At 46.5% G+C, this 14,267-nt stretch overlaps 1 protein-coding gene across 1 annotated transcript in view; it reads left to right on the forward strand.

Annotated features, from left to right (window-relative positions):
• Nucleotides 1-793: 793 nt before the first annotated feature.
• The window catches only part of SLCO3A1 (solute carrier organic anion transporter family member 3A1), a 205,579-nt gene continuing 192,105 nt past the window's right edge, over nt 794-14,267 (forward strand). Inside the window, exon 1 of the mRNA XM_034783459.1 lies at nt 794-967. Coding sequence (XP_034639350.1) covers nt 794-967 — 174 coding nt within the window. The remainder of the gene's footprint in view (nt 968-14,267) is intronic.

A 14,267-nucleotide genomic window follows, 5' to 3' on the forward strand; every position in this document is an offset into this window, starting at 1 on the left:
TGCGAATGGAGACTCCACCGATGTGCAGGGGAGCAGTGGGTTTGCCTGAATCCTTGGCTGGTGCCCGAGAATTGTCTATTTGTTGCCTGGAGGCTGTTGGTCAGTGCCAGGGCGCTGCGGGTCTGCCTGGGGTTGGCATGGGCTAGGGAGCCGGGGGCCACCAGGCAGCGCCCAGGAGCTGTAGGCTGGTGGGTGCCAGGGAGCGGGTGGGCAGCTGGAGGTCGCCCGGGCAGTAGAACTGGCAGGATCAGTTCAGCAGCTGGGGAAACGCGCTGCGGTGGGCACTGCCCCTTGCTGAGAGCTGCCGCTGGGACGCGGGGTGGGGGGGGGGCGCACCCGCTGCATCGCTCCCTGCCCTGCCTGTCCCGGGACAGGCCAGCCCAGCAGCCCCCTCCGCCCGGGCTCAAACCCCCTTCTTTGCCCACACACGGCCACTCCCCGCCCTCCCCGGCTGCAGCCGCAGGAGGAGGGGGAGCGCGCTCGGCTGGAGCCGGGCTGGCGAGAGACAGCGGCGCTGCCAGCCCGTGCGCAGCAGGGCGAGCGGAGGAGGAGAGGGAGGAAGGAGGGAGGGAGGCAGGGCGAGCGGAGGAGGAGGAGGCGGCGGCGGCGTGGAGCTGGCCCTGGCAGGCAGAAGAGAGGCAGGAGCCGGGCAGCCGCCGCTGTGATTGGCACACCCCGCTCCGGCATAGGCGGAGGCGAGCAGCCGGGGACGCAGGAGCCCCGCTGCGCCCCTCCATCCCCTTGGCAGCCCGGCGGGAGCGGGGAGCTGCTGGGCTCCGAGGCGCGGGGAAGGATGCCGGGGAAGAAGCCCGGGGGCTCCGCGGGCGGCGGCGGCGAGCTGCAGGGGGACGAGGCGCAGCGGAATAAGAAGCGGAAAAAGAAGGTTTCCTGCTTCTCCAACATCAAGATCTTCCTGGTGTCCGAGTGCGCCCTGATGCTGGCCCAGGGCACCGTGGGCGCCTACCTGGTGAGTGTGTGCCCGGGCACTGGGCAGGGCTAGGGACAGCAGGATCCGCTCTCCCTCCCCCAAGCAATCGGCTCTCAGCAAGTGCTGCAGAGGGGATGGGGAGTCCCAGCCATGATCGGGGGGGGGGGGGGGGGGGGGGGCCCCGGGCGGGGGGGGGGGGGGGGGGGGGATTGGCGCCCCAGATTGCAGAGGGAAAGGGCCGGGAGCTCCCCTGGGGCTGGGCTTTGGATCCTCAGGTAGCCTGATTCGGTATCGCCGAGCCTGGCCGGGGTGACCCATCTCCGCTAAATCTACTCCTGCCTCCGCTTCCTGCTCTGTATTTAGTAGTGCCGGAGCGGTGTGCTCCCCGCTTCACTTCGTGCCTTTCGGTTCGCTGATCCGTCCCCGTCAGTAAATGGAAGACAGACAGACACACACACGCGTAATTGATAGAACATTTTCTGTACGTCCTACTTGACAATCCGCAATTGTTTGATGCAACAGACAAGCTCGATGCAGTAAAGTGTGTGGCCCAGATCTGTGCCCCAGGCTGTATGGGTAGCGGTTTTCTCTCTCTCTCTCTCTCTCTCTGTTTTTTTTTTTCCTCGTCCCCTCTCCTCGAGGGCCATCTTCCACCGCTGTGATGGCTAAAGTTACAGTACCTGATGAACAGCTGCAAGTTGTTGTACTTTCTCCTACTAATGCTTAAAGGTGAATTTCCTATCGGCCCCTGCTGCTGTGAATGTGTCTGGTGATTGCAGAAAAAGAGAAGGGGAAGTGGAAGGGGGTTTCCGTTAACCCACAGCAACGTGGCTTGCAAACCCCAATGGGAGCAATCGTGTTTAAGCTGTGAAACGCTTGACTGTTGTAAATGACTCAGCACGGCTGAGGGGTTACCCTTCTTCTGTGTCTCTTGTTCGCGTGCATGTCTAACTCTAGGGAGACTAGAGGGCTGGTTTCAAAACCCGAGCGCATTTAATGGGCGTACAGAATAGATTGGTAGGGTTTCCAGCTGGCCGGTAACTGAGATCAAATGTCACAGTGCCCGAGTTCTGTTGAATAGATACGAAGTAGATAGAATAGGGCATTTATTCCATCTCCCCCGTGTTACTAGTGTTCCTTGTGCTAGTCAAGTGATACATTGGTAAGTACAACAATACCACAAATCTTCACTGTTAGGTAAAAGTGCTGTAGATTGTCTATCACAGAAGTTACATAATGAGGTCTGTTATAATGGGAAGGGGCAAAACTCATTGTGTCTGGTATCAAAGGCAGAGGTAAGAGTAAAAGAGCGAAATGATGTACATCAAACTGAGTTTGCTTTCTGGGTGAACAATTTAGGGATACCTCTGTATAAACATGCACACTCTTGTATATGTGTTGGGACAGCCTCTGGAACTGAAAAGGAGTCCTCTTTCAGTGTGTGTAAATATGAGTGGGATTTTTTCAAAACAGCCTATGTGATTTAGGAGCATAGATCCAATTGAAGGCCCATGGCACTTGCGTTTCTAAATAGGTTCTTGAAAATCTCTCTCATCCCACATAGTATGGTAGACAGTATGTAACTTAAAGTGAACTGTAACTATCATAAGCACCATTAATATACCCTATCATATTAAATAAATATTTGCAGTTGTTTCCATATAGTGATACGTGTAGCTTTATATTTGTATAATAAAATGCACCACATTTTAAATTCAGCAATGAAATCATATTATATGAGTTTCTATGGATATTTAATTTTTTAAGTGACAGATTGTGCCATGCTTTCCTCACATTGAGTAATATCTTACTCCATAGGTAGGTACCCCCATTTCAGTGGGAGCTACCTGTCAGTGTGAATGAGTGAGGCACAACCTGATGCTAAACTAATAAACCAAGGAATAAAATACCACTTAGATGGTCTCCCTTTCAGTGGCACCCTAGTGCCATTTGCTTTCAGTGGCAGCAGTAGAGGTAATTTATATGAATTTTTACTATCTTGGGGGGGGGGAGGTTTATGCACATCCATCACCGCAGTATCTGAATGTTGACCATGTAAAATCAGTAGCAACAGTGAAGCTCCAGATGGAATTCAGGGGGACTCTGGCACCTCTGCCTTTTGGGGGTATAAATTCTACATAGGCCTTGCTAAACTTTACCCTCCTCCATCTCTTTTAACAGCATGATATAGTCAGACTTTATCTTGTTCAGCAGGATATCCTGCATTAACACCTAGCCAGATCTATAAACAGCACTAGACAACTAGCCAATGAAAAATACCACAGCGTGAACCAAGGCCAGTGGTTAGAGCTGCTGTTTTCCTGTATCACTTATTATTCAGCTTCAACAAACGCCAGACAGTCTTTAGTACAACTAACAGATGCAAATGTGGAATTTCATTGGAAGAGCAATATATAAATGGCTGCATCTGCACTAGCATTTCACCACCAGCGCTAGCACCTGTGGTGCTGAACTTGTCCCTGAGCAGGGGTGGGAAATGTTTTGTAAAATACTGATGTCAAGGTCCTTATTCAGACAAGGTGTCCCAAATCCTATTCTCAGTAACAGTGATGAAAATCAGGAGTGACTACATTGAAATCAATGGAAGTATTACAGAATTGCACGGAGGTGACTGGGAGCAGAATTTAACCCATTGGAACTACTCATATGAGTAAGGACTATTTGCATGAGCATGCATGGATTGCAAGACTGAGCCCCCTGAGTGACAACTCTGACTGAGAAGGAAGCCAGTGAGAACAGAGAAGGAAAAGCAAATAGAGAAATGCTATGTGATATAATTACAATATGTAATACTGCTGGGCAGTTGAATAAACTCCTTATTTTGCCTTGTTAGAAATAACCAAATAATGCATTCATGGTTCCATTTTGCTTGACAAGATAACTTTCCTCAGTTATTTGTAACTCTTGGAGGTGGGGGAGGTTACCTTTTTATGGGGGAGTGACAGACTGGCTTGCTCAGAATTCATTTCTGCTGTGCCATGCGCACAGTGAGGATGATTGGAAAACTTAACTTCAGAATCTGCACATATGTAAGAAGTTTTTTATTTCCCTATGAAACCAGTGACCACTAGCAAATTCCATAGTGTCAAAGCAAAGCACAGTCAGGAGTGAGTTATTCAGTCAGGCCTAAGAAGCAAGCAAGTGTGCTTTGTTTTGACACTATGGAATTTGCTAGTGGTCTCTGGTTTCTTAGGGAAATAAAAAACTTGTATACGTGCAGATTCTGCATATGTATTATCTAATCTTATTTATATACCCACACAAGCATGTGCTGTGTATGTACATGCTTTCTATAGGTCCTGTAGCTGCTGTGTTCTTGGGTCAGAGCTCTCTTGCTTTTATGTGTCTGTGAAGTACCATGAATGGCTATGATACTATATTAATAATCTATATAGCTCAATCCTCATGCTCAGGTCAAAATACCCCAGGGCTCCAATAGTAGATGTATATGTTTAATCAGCCTGTCTCTTTGAGATGATATGTGAAATCTTATGGAAAGTTTGATGATCATTACCTTCCAGAGCATTTGTCAGTTACACTGCACTTGTCTGCTGTAATTTACATATGTGAAATGACTGTGTGTGAAATGACCTATCCTCCTTATGAGGCTGTTTTGCATCGCGTATGCAAATGATAACCTACCCTGCGTGCTTAATTTCTGAGGCTGGTGCATGCTCCCTGTTGTTTGCATGTTTGCTGAAACATTTGTTTGGCTTAGTCGAATTGTCCTGTGTCCTTTTTGAAAATAGAATTTATCAGTAATTGTAGTGACAGCGGTGAAAGCACAGCTCATCAACTGCAGGCTTTCCTGCTGCAGAAGGCTGCCAACAAGTTGCTCAAGATTTTAAGCAGCAACTTGAAAAGCTGGGTTGTTTTTTTTTTCTTCTTCTGCAGCACAGGACCACAGGTGAAAACCGAGATTTACTATCTTTACTTGTGTGTATGACGAATAAAGTGCCAATAGCACAAGCAATGAAAGGCCGGAGCCAAGATCTTTCAAACGAATGCAGCAGTATGATCAGTCATGCTGGCCATGCCCAGTGACAGTGATTTAGATGAGGCTGATCCAGATACCTTGGCAACAGTTATTTCCCTGAACTCTTACTTTCATTATATTTTGGAATAGTTTAAGTGGAGATAATGCAGCAAGTGCACTTGACCATTGATCACCAAGCTGTTTTCTCGCCCTGCCACTCAAATCTCTGCTTAACTGGTGGTGAATTCATTGCTTTAGCGTAAGAGAAGAGATCTGTTTGACAGCCACAGTGTGTGGAGCAGGAGCACAATTTAATTTTCTCTCCTCTGCCTTTAGCCTCAGAGAGCTCCAGTGCAAACTGACCTAGTTGCAAGGACATAACATCTGCTGAAGTCAAGGGCCGTTTAGATAAGGGGCATGCATATGGGAAATACGTTTGAAAAATACTATGCTTTTGTGCACCTGTTTTTACAGGGATCTACTGAGATGTCTGTTTGCTATAGACAGCTTTGAATGCAGCTATTTGTGTGTTTTGTCAAGTGATGGAGGAGGATTGGTTAGGGGAAAGGATACAAAGGAAAAATAACTGTTGGAACCTGTTAGTATGTTGCAGCTCACATGGAAATGAATGCAAAACTGGGTTTTTTTTTGTTTCCTGAAAGAAAACTTTAGAGGACTGTACTCAAATCCCTCTGCAGAGCTTTACCGTGCAATAAATATTAGTTGGAGCTGGCAACAGGCCCCCTTAATATATGTGCAAAACTGAGTGTGCTTTAGGTCTGTATGAGATTGGAATGTGCTTGCATTTGGTATCTGAGGCAATACTCAGCCTGTTCTCATTTTTTTTTTTATCCAGAATTATGTTACAAAGCTTTTTAAATACCGAATTCAAGAAGAAATAATCCTCAAAATGATTCCAGCGGCGGTAAACACAATCAAAAAGCCCCTCAGCCAGACTCTGCTCTTAGCTACATGAGTATAGTTCTTAGTGACCAGCATAACTCAGCTGGCTCTGACATCTTTTGCTTGCTTCAGTTTAAAAAAACAAACAAACCACACAGACACCGAAGAGTAGCAAACATGGTACTAATTATGCAGTTATTTTACCATATGTCACTAACAAATGAAAAAGATGTTCCAGTGCTGCAGTCATGCTCCAATGGAACCCAAAGGTAAAACTCCCATGGGAGGAGGATCTGAATCTAGGCCTTCATTAGACATTTCTTAGAAATATTTTGAGTATACTAGCAGTATGTCAGTAGCACCTCGAAGCCCTGGCTGAGGCCCCATGGTGCTTGGTGCAGTACAGACAGATAGTAAGAGGCATTCCCTGCCCCCAAAGGACTTGCAATGTAACTAGACAACTAAAAAGGACGGGAGGAGGGAACTATTATCCCAATTTTTCAGATGAGAAACTGAGGCACAGAAGCTTGCTCCTACACTCATTGAACTCAGTGACAAAGCTTCCATTGAGTTAAACACTGCAGGACCAGGGCCCAACTGATTAATCCAAGGTCAGACTGTGACAGCACAAGCAACTGGACCTAGAGCTCCAGTCCACAGCTTAACCGCAAGGCAAGCTTTCTCCTGCTAGTTTATCACATAATTTTGATTCAAGTAATGATTTTCCTATAGTGAGAATTTGCATTAAAACCTTTTTCTTAGCAGTGCTGAGGAACTAGCTGTAAAGTTAATCTGTTCGCCACTTGGGCATTTTTGAAAATAACGTAAAGTGAAAAGAAATGTTTTGGTTGGGATGGAACTTGCCAGGAATTGTCTGGTTGTCGCTTACGGTTCATTTTTCTGTAATACATCTTAGCTTTCCAGAAATAACACAGCCAGCAGTCTCTGGTGCTCCTTTCCCATTAGAGAATATTGTCCATTTTGCAGTTGAAAGTCATTCTGGCACTGAACAAAATCTGCTGGTTTGATAACGTGGCTACTTACTGTGCGAGGATCCTTCTGATGTTTCTTATTTTGGGGCCAGAGCGGGTCTGTGACTGCAAAATGGGGATCAACCCATCCAGACCAAGATGCTGAACGTCTTCAAATTCCTGGGGATGTTTAGATCAGGAGTTTGGGTTTGACCCATTGTAAAGCTTTTGCATTCCACACCACTGCAAATCGTTTGCAACATTCTGATCCAGATCTGGGTTTGGATTTTGAACACCCCTAAAGTTTGGGGGAGATCGTATTTGGGATTTTGGTTTGGGACTTTCTTTTACTTGCTGCAAATAGCCAAGTATTTATATGGGTAGCATTATAAAGATGAAGAATGCTACAGTACGTGTCTGTTCTTTGTCTTTTGCAGAATGCATGTTTTGATTATGGTTTTTGATTAAATGTGTAAAGGATTAAATGTCTGATCCTATAGCAGGCGTTTGGGCTGATTAGTTTCATGAATTAATTTTTTTTTTTAAGTAGAGAAATGCTTAACAGTAGCTTCTGCTGCTGTTTTCCTTAGGGGCACAAGAAGTACTTTTTGATCTCTGGAAGAATGATCAGCTGCTTAAACGTACTAAGATCCATCACAAGACCACAGTCCTCTACTGCTTTCCTTGTCTTTGGCCAGCCTGAGCTTCCAAAATATCTCTGCCTCACATATGCATGGCAATGGCCAATCATATCTGTGGGTATTTTAATGGCCTGAAGTATTATAAACATAGTTAGTGGTTGAAGAGGCCTTGAATTGGACAGCAGAATGAATTGGATCCAGGAGTCTCGTTCTGACCTGGCTTGCGCAATTTAATGCAATTTAAGTGAGAAGAGTAGCATTGCAGGAGTCTCTCGTGTTAAGTCTGTAAAGAGAGTTTAGCCTTGTTAGCCCCTTCTGCGCTAACAGCAGTAGTGCTGGAACAGTTTATACTGGGGGTGCTGCTGATGGAAACTATGATTTGGTGGTGGTGATTACTACTTCAAGCCAGGGGGTGCGGTAGCACCCGTAGTTCTAGCACCACTGAACGGTGGGCCACCTGGGCTGCAGTGTCCCTCTGCTCTGTTAGGGGAAAAAAGAAGTGATCTTCCCTTTCCATGCAAATTGGTCACTTGGTGACAAATATCCTTTCTGGGGGGGATTTTCTCTTCTCTCAACTTCATGTTTCAGAGGTTCACGAGGAATCAAAGGTTCAAGAGGAACTCCATTGCTTTGGTGGAGTTGTTCTGTATGTACAGTATGAAAGAAGAATTGTTCTCTTATTTATGTATTTACCCTGCTTCCAAACCGTCCTTCCATACTAGCAAACATAAGCGTATTCCACGCACAATTTAAATAGTACTTAATAGGGCAGATTCTTAGCAAATGTGAACTGGTGTAGCTCCATTGACTTCAAACAAATTCAGGTTAACACTAGATGAAGGATCTGGCCAGGTATTTCCATGGATAGCCATACGATAGTATGAAATCGATACGTACTACATGACAGTACTTTGCACTCTACCTCTCCGCCAAACATGCCTTTGATTGAAGAAGTTAAGAACTACTATTTGTTGTCTAGGTGGACCAACAAAATTGTGAAGTACTGAAATGTTTTAGACTTACAAGGTTTCATAACAACTCAGTGGCAGACTGAGAAATAGAACCCAGGAGACCTGGTTTGATTCACCCTACAACCATCAGCCATTCTTCCTCTTCATACTGACTATTTGTATTACAGTATTGATCTCTCTTGGGTTTTATACTGCTGCCCATCATGATATCTGAGTGCCTTCTATGTAAAATCAATAGCAACAGAAAATTGCCTAGTGGAATTCATGGAGTCTTTGGCACTTCTCTCCACCAGTAGAAGTGCCTGGAAGTCCCAACTAAAATCCCAAAGGAAGAGAAAATCCCTGTCCCAAAGACCTTACAATCTAAATAGACAAGAGAGACAGAGGAGGGGAGAAGAGTGCAATAATACTTCCTGTTTTAGGGATGAGAAACATGACTTTCCCAGTGTCACACAGTAAGTGTGTAGCAGACGTGGGAACTGAATTCAGATTTCCGAGTCCGGTAGCCAACAATTTTTGTTTGTTTGTTTCCAAGCCCCACTTGAAACCCTAGCATGTTGGTGGAGCTATACATATAATAATTAAACTGTTTGGGGGTAGGGACTATCTTTTAGCTTGGTTTGTGGAGCATCTGGCACAATGGGGCTCTTAGGCTCTCACACTTCAAATAATCAAGGATTCGAAATGACTGCTTACAGCATTAAAGGGGAAACTCAGTAACTAAAGAGACAAGAGTTGTTTGGGTATGTATTGTTTTTCTTCCCTGCTGCTTAGGAAGCAGAAAAGCAAAATGTGTTTTCCCTGATGATGTCCCTTCCCATTTGGCAATCACAGATCTGATTTCCCTACATTTCTAATTGACCTTGAAATTAACACATCTTTATTTTTTGTTTTCTGCATCAACCTCCTGGATGTCAGCACCACTGTAAGAACAGCATGGTATTTTTGTTTGGTTGGCTGGCTTTTTTTCTGTCATCTCTACATTATGGACACTGCTATAGAAAGCTATGCCTCTAAGCCCACAGTGCAGATGCAGACTAGCATTTTTTCTGTCACGGTAGGAACGCCACCTCTCTGAGCAGCAGTAACTAGGTTGATGGAAGCATTTTTCTGTCGACCTAGCTGTGTCTACACAGAGGGCTGGGTTGGCACAGCGATGGCACTTGAGGGCATGATTTTTTTTTTTTTTTACTCAGCACAATAGTTCTATCAACCTAAGTTTTAAGTGTAGACCAGGCCTTAGCTAACAGCTATGGGAGCATAGAACTTTGTATTTGTTTAGGTCCTACATAATGAGTTACTTTCTCCACAATCCTCCCCTTGACAATAGAATTTTGGAGATTTTTAAAAAAAAGAATGATTTAAATGTCATTGAAAAGCCCTTACATCATAAAAACAATCTTAATTCTTCACTTATGTTACTAATAGCACCTGAGCTTACTGGAAGTGGAAAAATGTAAAACAGCCAGTTTACTGTCACTCTATGGTGTTTAAACTTTTTAATAGTCACTTTATGAAAGTGCTTGAATAACTCTTCTTCTTTCGAGGTCCTTGTACTACACCAATCACTGTAGTGTATGAAGTAATTAAGTCAGTTTCACTTTCAGGTGGTTGGTGTCAGGGCCGGCTCCAGGCACCAGCCCACCAAGCATGTGCTTGGGGCGGCGCCTGGAGGGGGGCGGCGCGGCGGGGTGCTCCTGCCCGAGAGCGGGGCTGCGACTGGGCTCGCCGCCCTCCCCGCAGCGCTCCTGCCGCCGGGGGCTCTCCACACTCCCCTCGGCACTCTGGCCGCTGGGGAGAGCGGAGAGCCCTCTCCGCCCTGCTCCCGGCACTCTGGCCGCCGGGGAGAGCGGAGAGCCTCGGCCGGGCTCGCCGCCCTCCCCCTGGCACTCTGGCCGCCGGGGAGAGCGGAGAGCCCCGGTCGGGCTCCCGGCGCTCTGGCCGCCAGGGAGAGCAGAGCCGCGGCGGGCTCGCCGCCCTCCCCCCGGCGCTCCGGCCTGTTGGGGATTGCTCGGCACCCTCCCCTGCCGCGCTGTCGGGAGGGGTGGGGCGGGGGGGTGGCGGGTGGTTGGTGTGTCAATGTTTGTTTTTGAGACGATAGGGCAGTGTTTCCCAAACTTGGGAGGCCGCTTGTGTAAGAAAAGGCCGGTTTGTTTATCTGCCGCGATTCGCTGCTCCAGGCCAATGGGGGCTGCTGGAAGCGACGCAGGCCGAGGGATGTACTGACCGCCACTTCCAGCAGCTCCCATTGGCCTGGACCAGCGAACCACAGTCAGTGGGAGCTGCGATCGGCCGGACCTGCGGACATGGCAGGTAAACAAACCAGCCCGGCCTGTCAGGGGCTTTCCCTACACTAGCGGCGTCCCAAGTTTGGGAAACACTGTCATAGGGAATGGGAGGGATTTTTGTAAAAACAAACAGACCAGGCTGTTTTTATCAAAATTTGTGGGGGGGGAAATTGTAGAAATACTTTAGTTGGCATTTAAAATAAACTTGGGCCAAAATAAAATTGACACCCACTCTGTATGTATGGAGCATGTTACTTTGAAGATTATATATAGTTATTTGTAGTGCCTGGCAGCTCCAGTTTTGTATCAGGATCCTATTGTACTAAGCACAGTACAAATACAGAACAAAAATACATTTTAAAGTAATGTCCAATAGGCTGGATTTTGTGCCTAAACTACTTGATGTGTTTTCCCGTTTAATTCTAGATTTGGCATATAATGGTCACATATCATTAGGCTTGGGAGGATTAGATTTTTATCAATAAATGTCAGTAAACATTGATTTCACCATACCCACACAAACTGATAAACATCGATAATCGACATTTCAGATAGGCAAAACAATGCTGTTTGAGAACTTCTTAGTTTGATTTCAGCCTTTCTCAGGATAATTTACTGTGTATATTTTGGCTTGCGATGTTGACAGTTTTATGTTTGGTTATAAAGTTTTAACTTTCTGAATCGCAACGTCTGTCATTAAATTGTCTGATTCCCCGAATGTCTGACCCCCGCCTATAATTTCCCACAAATGTGGAAAAATTATACAAATATCAATGTCAGTTGAAAAAAAAAAAACGTGCCAGGCCTAGATACAAGCATGAGTGGTGATTTGTTCTATTTTAATTCTCTGTGAGTGAATACTTGAAATAACAAATGTTATACTACAGTAGTGGCGGCCTGTGAGACGGTTTGTTTACATTGGCACAGCTGCCTACAGCTCCCAGTGCCCGCAGTTCGCTGTTCCTGACCAATGAGAGCTGCGGGAAGTGGCAGCCAGCACGTCTCAGTGACCCGCACCACTTCCTGTAGCTCCCATTGGCCAGGACCAGCGAACCGTGGCCACTGGGAGCTGTGGGCGGCCGGGCCTGCAGATGGTCAATGTAAACAAACTGTCTCGTGGCCCGCCAGCCAATTACCCTGACGGGCTGCGTGCGGCCCACGGGCTGCAGATTGCCCACCACTGTACTACAATATTTGATCAAAAGATGGGTGTTTGGTTTTTAACTTTCACAGTTCTGTTTTTCTGTGTTTCTAGGGTTGCCAGGTGTCCAGTTTTCAGTCCCACCCCAGAACCTGCATCTCGAGCCAGAGCTCTCACCCCTCCCTGCACCCCAACCACCTGCCCCAGCCCGGAGCCCCCTCCTGCACCCTGAACCCCTCATTTCTGGCCCCAGCCTGGAGTCCACTCCCCCCCCCCCAGCAGAAGCCCTCCCCCCTCCTGCACCCCAAGCCCCTGCCTCAGCCCGGTGAAAATGAGTGAGGGTGCGGGGGAGCGAGTGACGGAGGGAGGGGGGATGGAGTGAGTGGGGGGGTCGGGGCTCAGGGAAGAGGTGGGGCAAGGGTGTTCAGTTTTCCTGCGATTAGAAAGTTGGCAGTCCTATTTATTTCACATCCTAAGCTATCTCTTTTTGGAAACCTGAATCTATTCTCCCTTCTCCCACCCCCTCACTGGCATCTAAAGTATGGGAGTCTCACTTCACATGGGGTTATTCAGTTTCCTCACTGTCTCTGAAACCATGTGGCACAGTCACTTGGCACCTAGGTTCAACTGTGGCCTGGTGTCGTGTGGGCTCTGAAACAGATGAATTTGTATGTGAATTCACATAAGCAGAAATGGAAATATTTTCCCCCTTGAATGCATTTGGAGTCTACATTAGATTTGGTGAGGCTCAAACACTCTCAGATGCCTATGAGCCCCTAAATGCTGGGTGGGCAGAAAATGCTTCATAGGATGCCTAGATTCATTGTGACAAGCTGATGGATACACATTTCTGTGTTAAAGATCAGGACAGGGCCCTAAATTTCATGTAGCTGCAGATTTGCTTTATTACTTCCATTCTGTGAGGGAACAATGGAATGAGAAAATACTCTACCACACAGGTTTACAGCCATCGTGTTAAACAATGAATGTGTTTTTCATTGAGCTGCAACAGGAAAAGTGCTGCAAATGCCTTTTTGAAAGGGAGGATGTGAATTAGCTGCTACTTCTACCCACTCTGGCCTCTCACCCAGAGAATATAAATTGGCATGGCATTAACAGAGGACTAGTATATTGCTGAGTGTCATTATTACAGAGGAGTTAGGGCCGAATTGTGCAGTCTTGACTCAGACAGAAGTCCTGAAGACTGTGGCAACTTTGGCCTCAGTACAGCACCAGGAAGAATTCTCACTGCTGCTTAAGTTCAGAGTATGGCATATTTGGGCGAACAGGGCAAAATGCAAAAGGAATGTCACGCTCTGCATTTTTCCATTCTTTTAAAGAGATACTCTGTGATTAGCAGGCAATAATGTCAGCTTACTTTGTATTTCTTGTATCTGTTCGCAAATATTGTGTCATCTTATTTTGAGGGTTTTTTCATCTGCTCCTTTTTCTTATAAGGCCAGCCATTGTGCATGATGCTACAGCATCAGAGTGCGCTCTGCCCAAAGCTCATGGAATCCCTACAGTAACAAACCAGCTTTCACAAGGAAAGCTGTGCGAATAACTGATACTTTTTTAAGCGGCCTTTACATTTTAAAAAATAAAATTGAAATATAATTTGAAACAAAAAATTGTTTGGAATCCAAAATTAGAAAGGATTTTATTTAGCTCTCGTTTATTTGCTTTGATCAAAGCAGGGGTCGGCAACGTTTGGCATGCGGCTCGGGCCGGGCCAGTTTTATTTACCTGCTGACACAGTAGGTTCGGCCGATCGCGGCCCGCACTGGCCGCGGTTCGCCATCCTGGGCCAATGGGGGTGGCGAGAAGCTGCGGCCAGCACATCCCTCGCCCACACCGCTTCTCGCTGCCCCCATTGGCCCGGGACGGCGAACCGCGGCCAAACCTGCAGGTAAATAAACTGGCCCTGCCCGCCAGGGGGCTTACCCTGGCGAGCTGCGTGCCAAATGTTGCCGACCCCTGGATCAAAGCAATTTGGCAAACCTGACGAGCTTTCAAAATGCGTTAGTCAACCTGAATCTGCATTTTTTTCAGTGAAAATTCCCCCCCTCCCTCCCCTCCCAAATCTTTGCCTAGCACTATTCCGGAGCATTTCTACAATAACAAATGTGTCTGTGCAGCCTAGTGATTGAGACCCTATAATAACAAACCAAATTGTTCAGCTCAGCATTCATGAGCAACTCTACAATAACAAACCTGTGTGCAGCCAAACTATCATGAGACCCTATATTAAAAAAATAAACAAAAATCGCTGCAAACTGTTCAGCCTTGCATCCACAAGCAATGCTACAATAAGAAACGTGTGTGTGTGTGTGGTCTAGCCCTTACCAGCAACATAACAATAACAAACCCATTTGTGTGTGCATTCCCATATGTAATGGGGAGCATTCAGAATGCAAAGATTCATAG

Source organism: Trachemys scripta, chromosome 10 (genome assembly GCF_013100865.1).
Source record: "Trachemys scripta elegans isolate TJP31775 chromosome 10, CAS_Tse_1.0, whole genome shotgun sequence".
In the NCBI taxonomy this organism is placed as follows: domain Eukaryota; kingdom Metazoa; phylum Chordata; order Testudines; family Emydidae; genus Trachemys; species Trachemys scripta.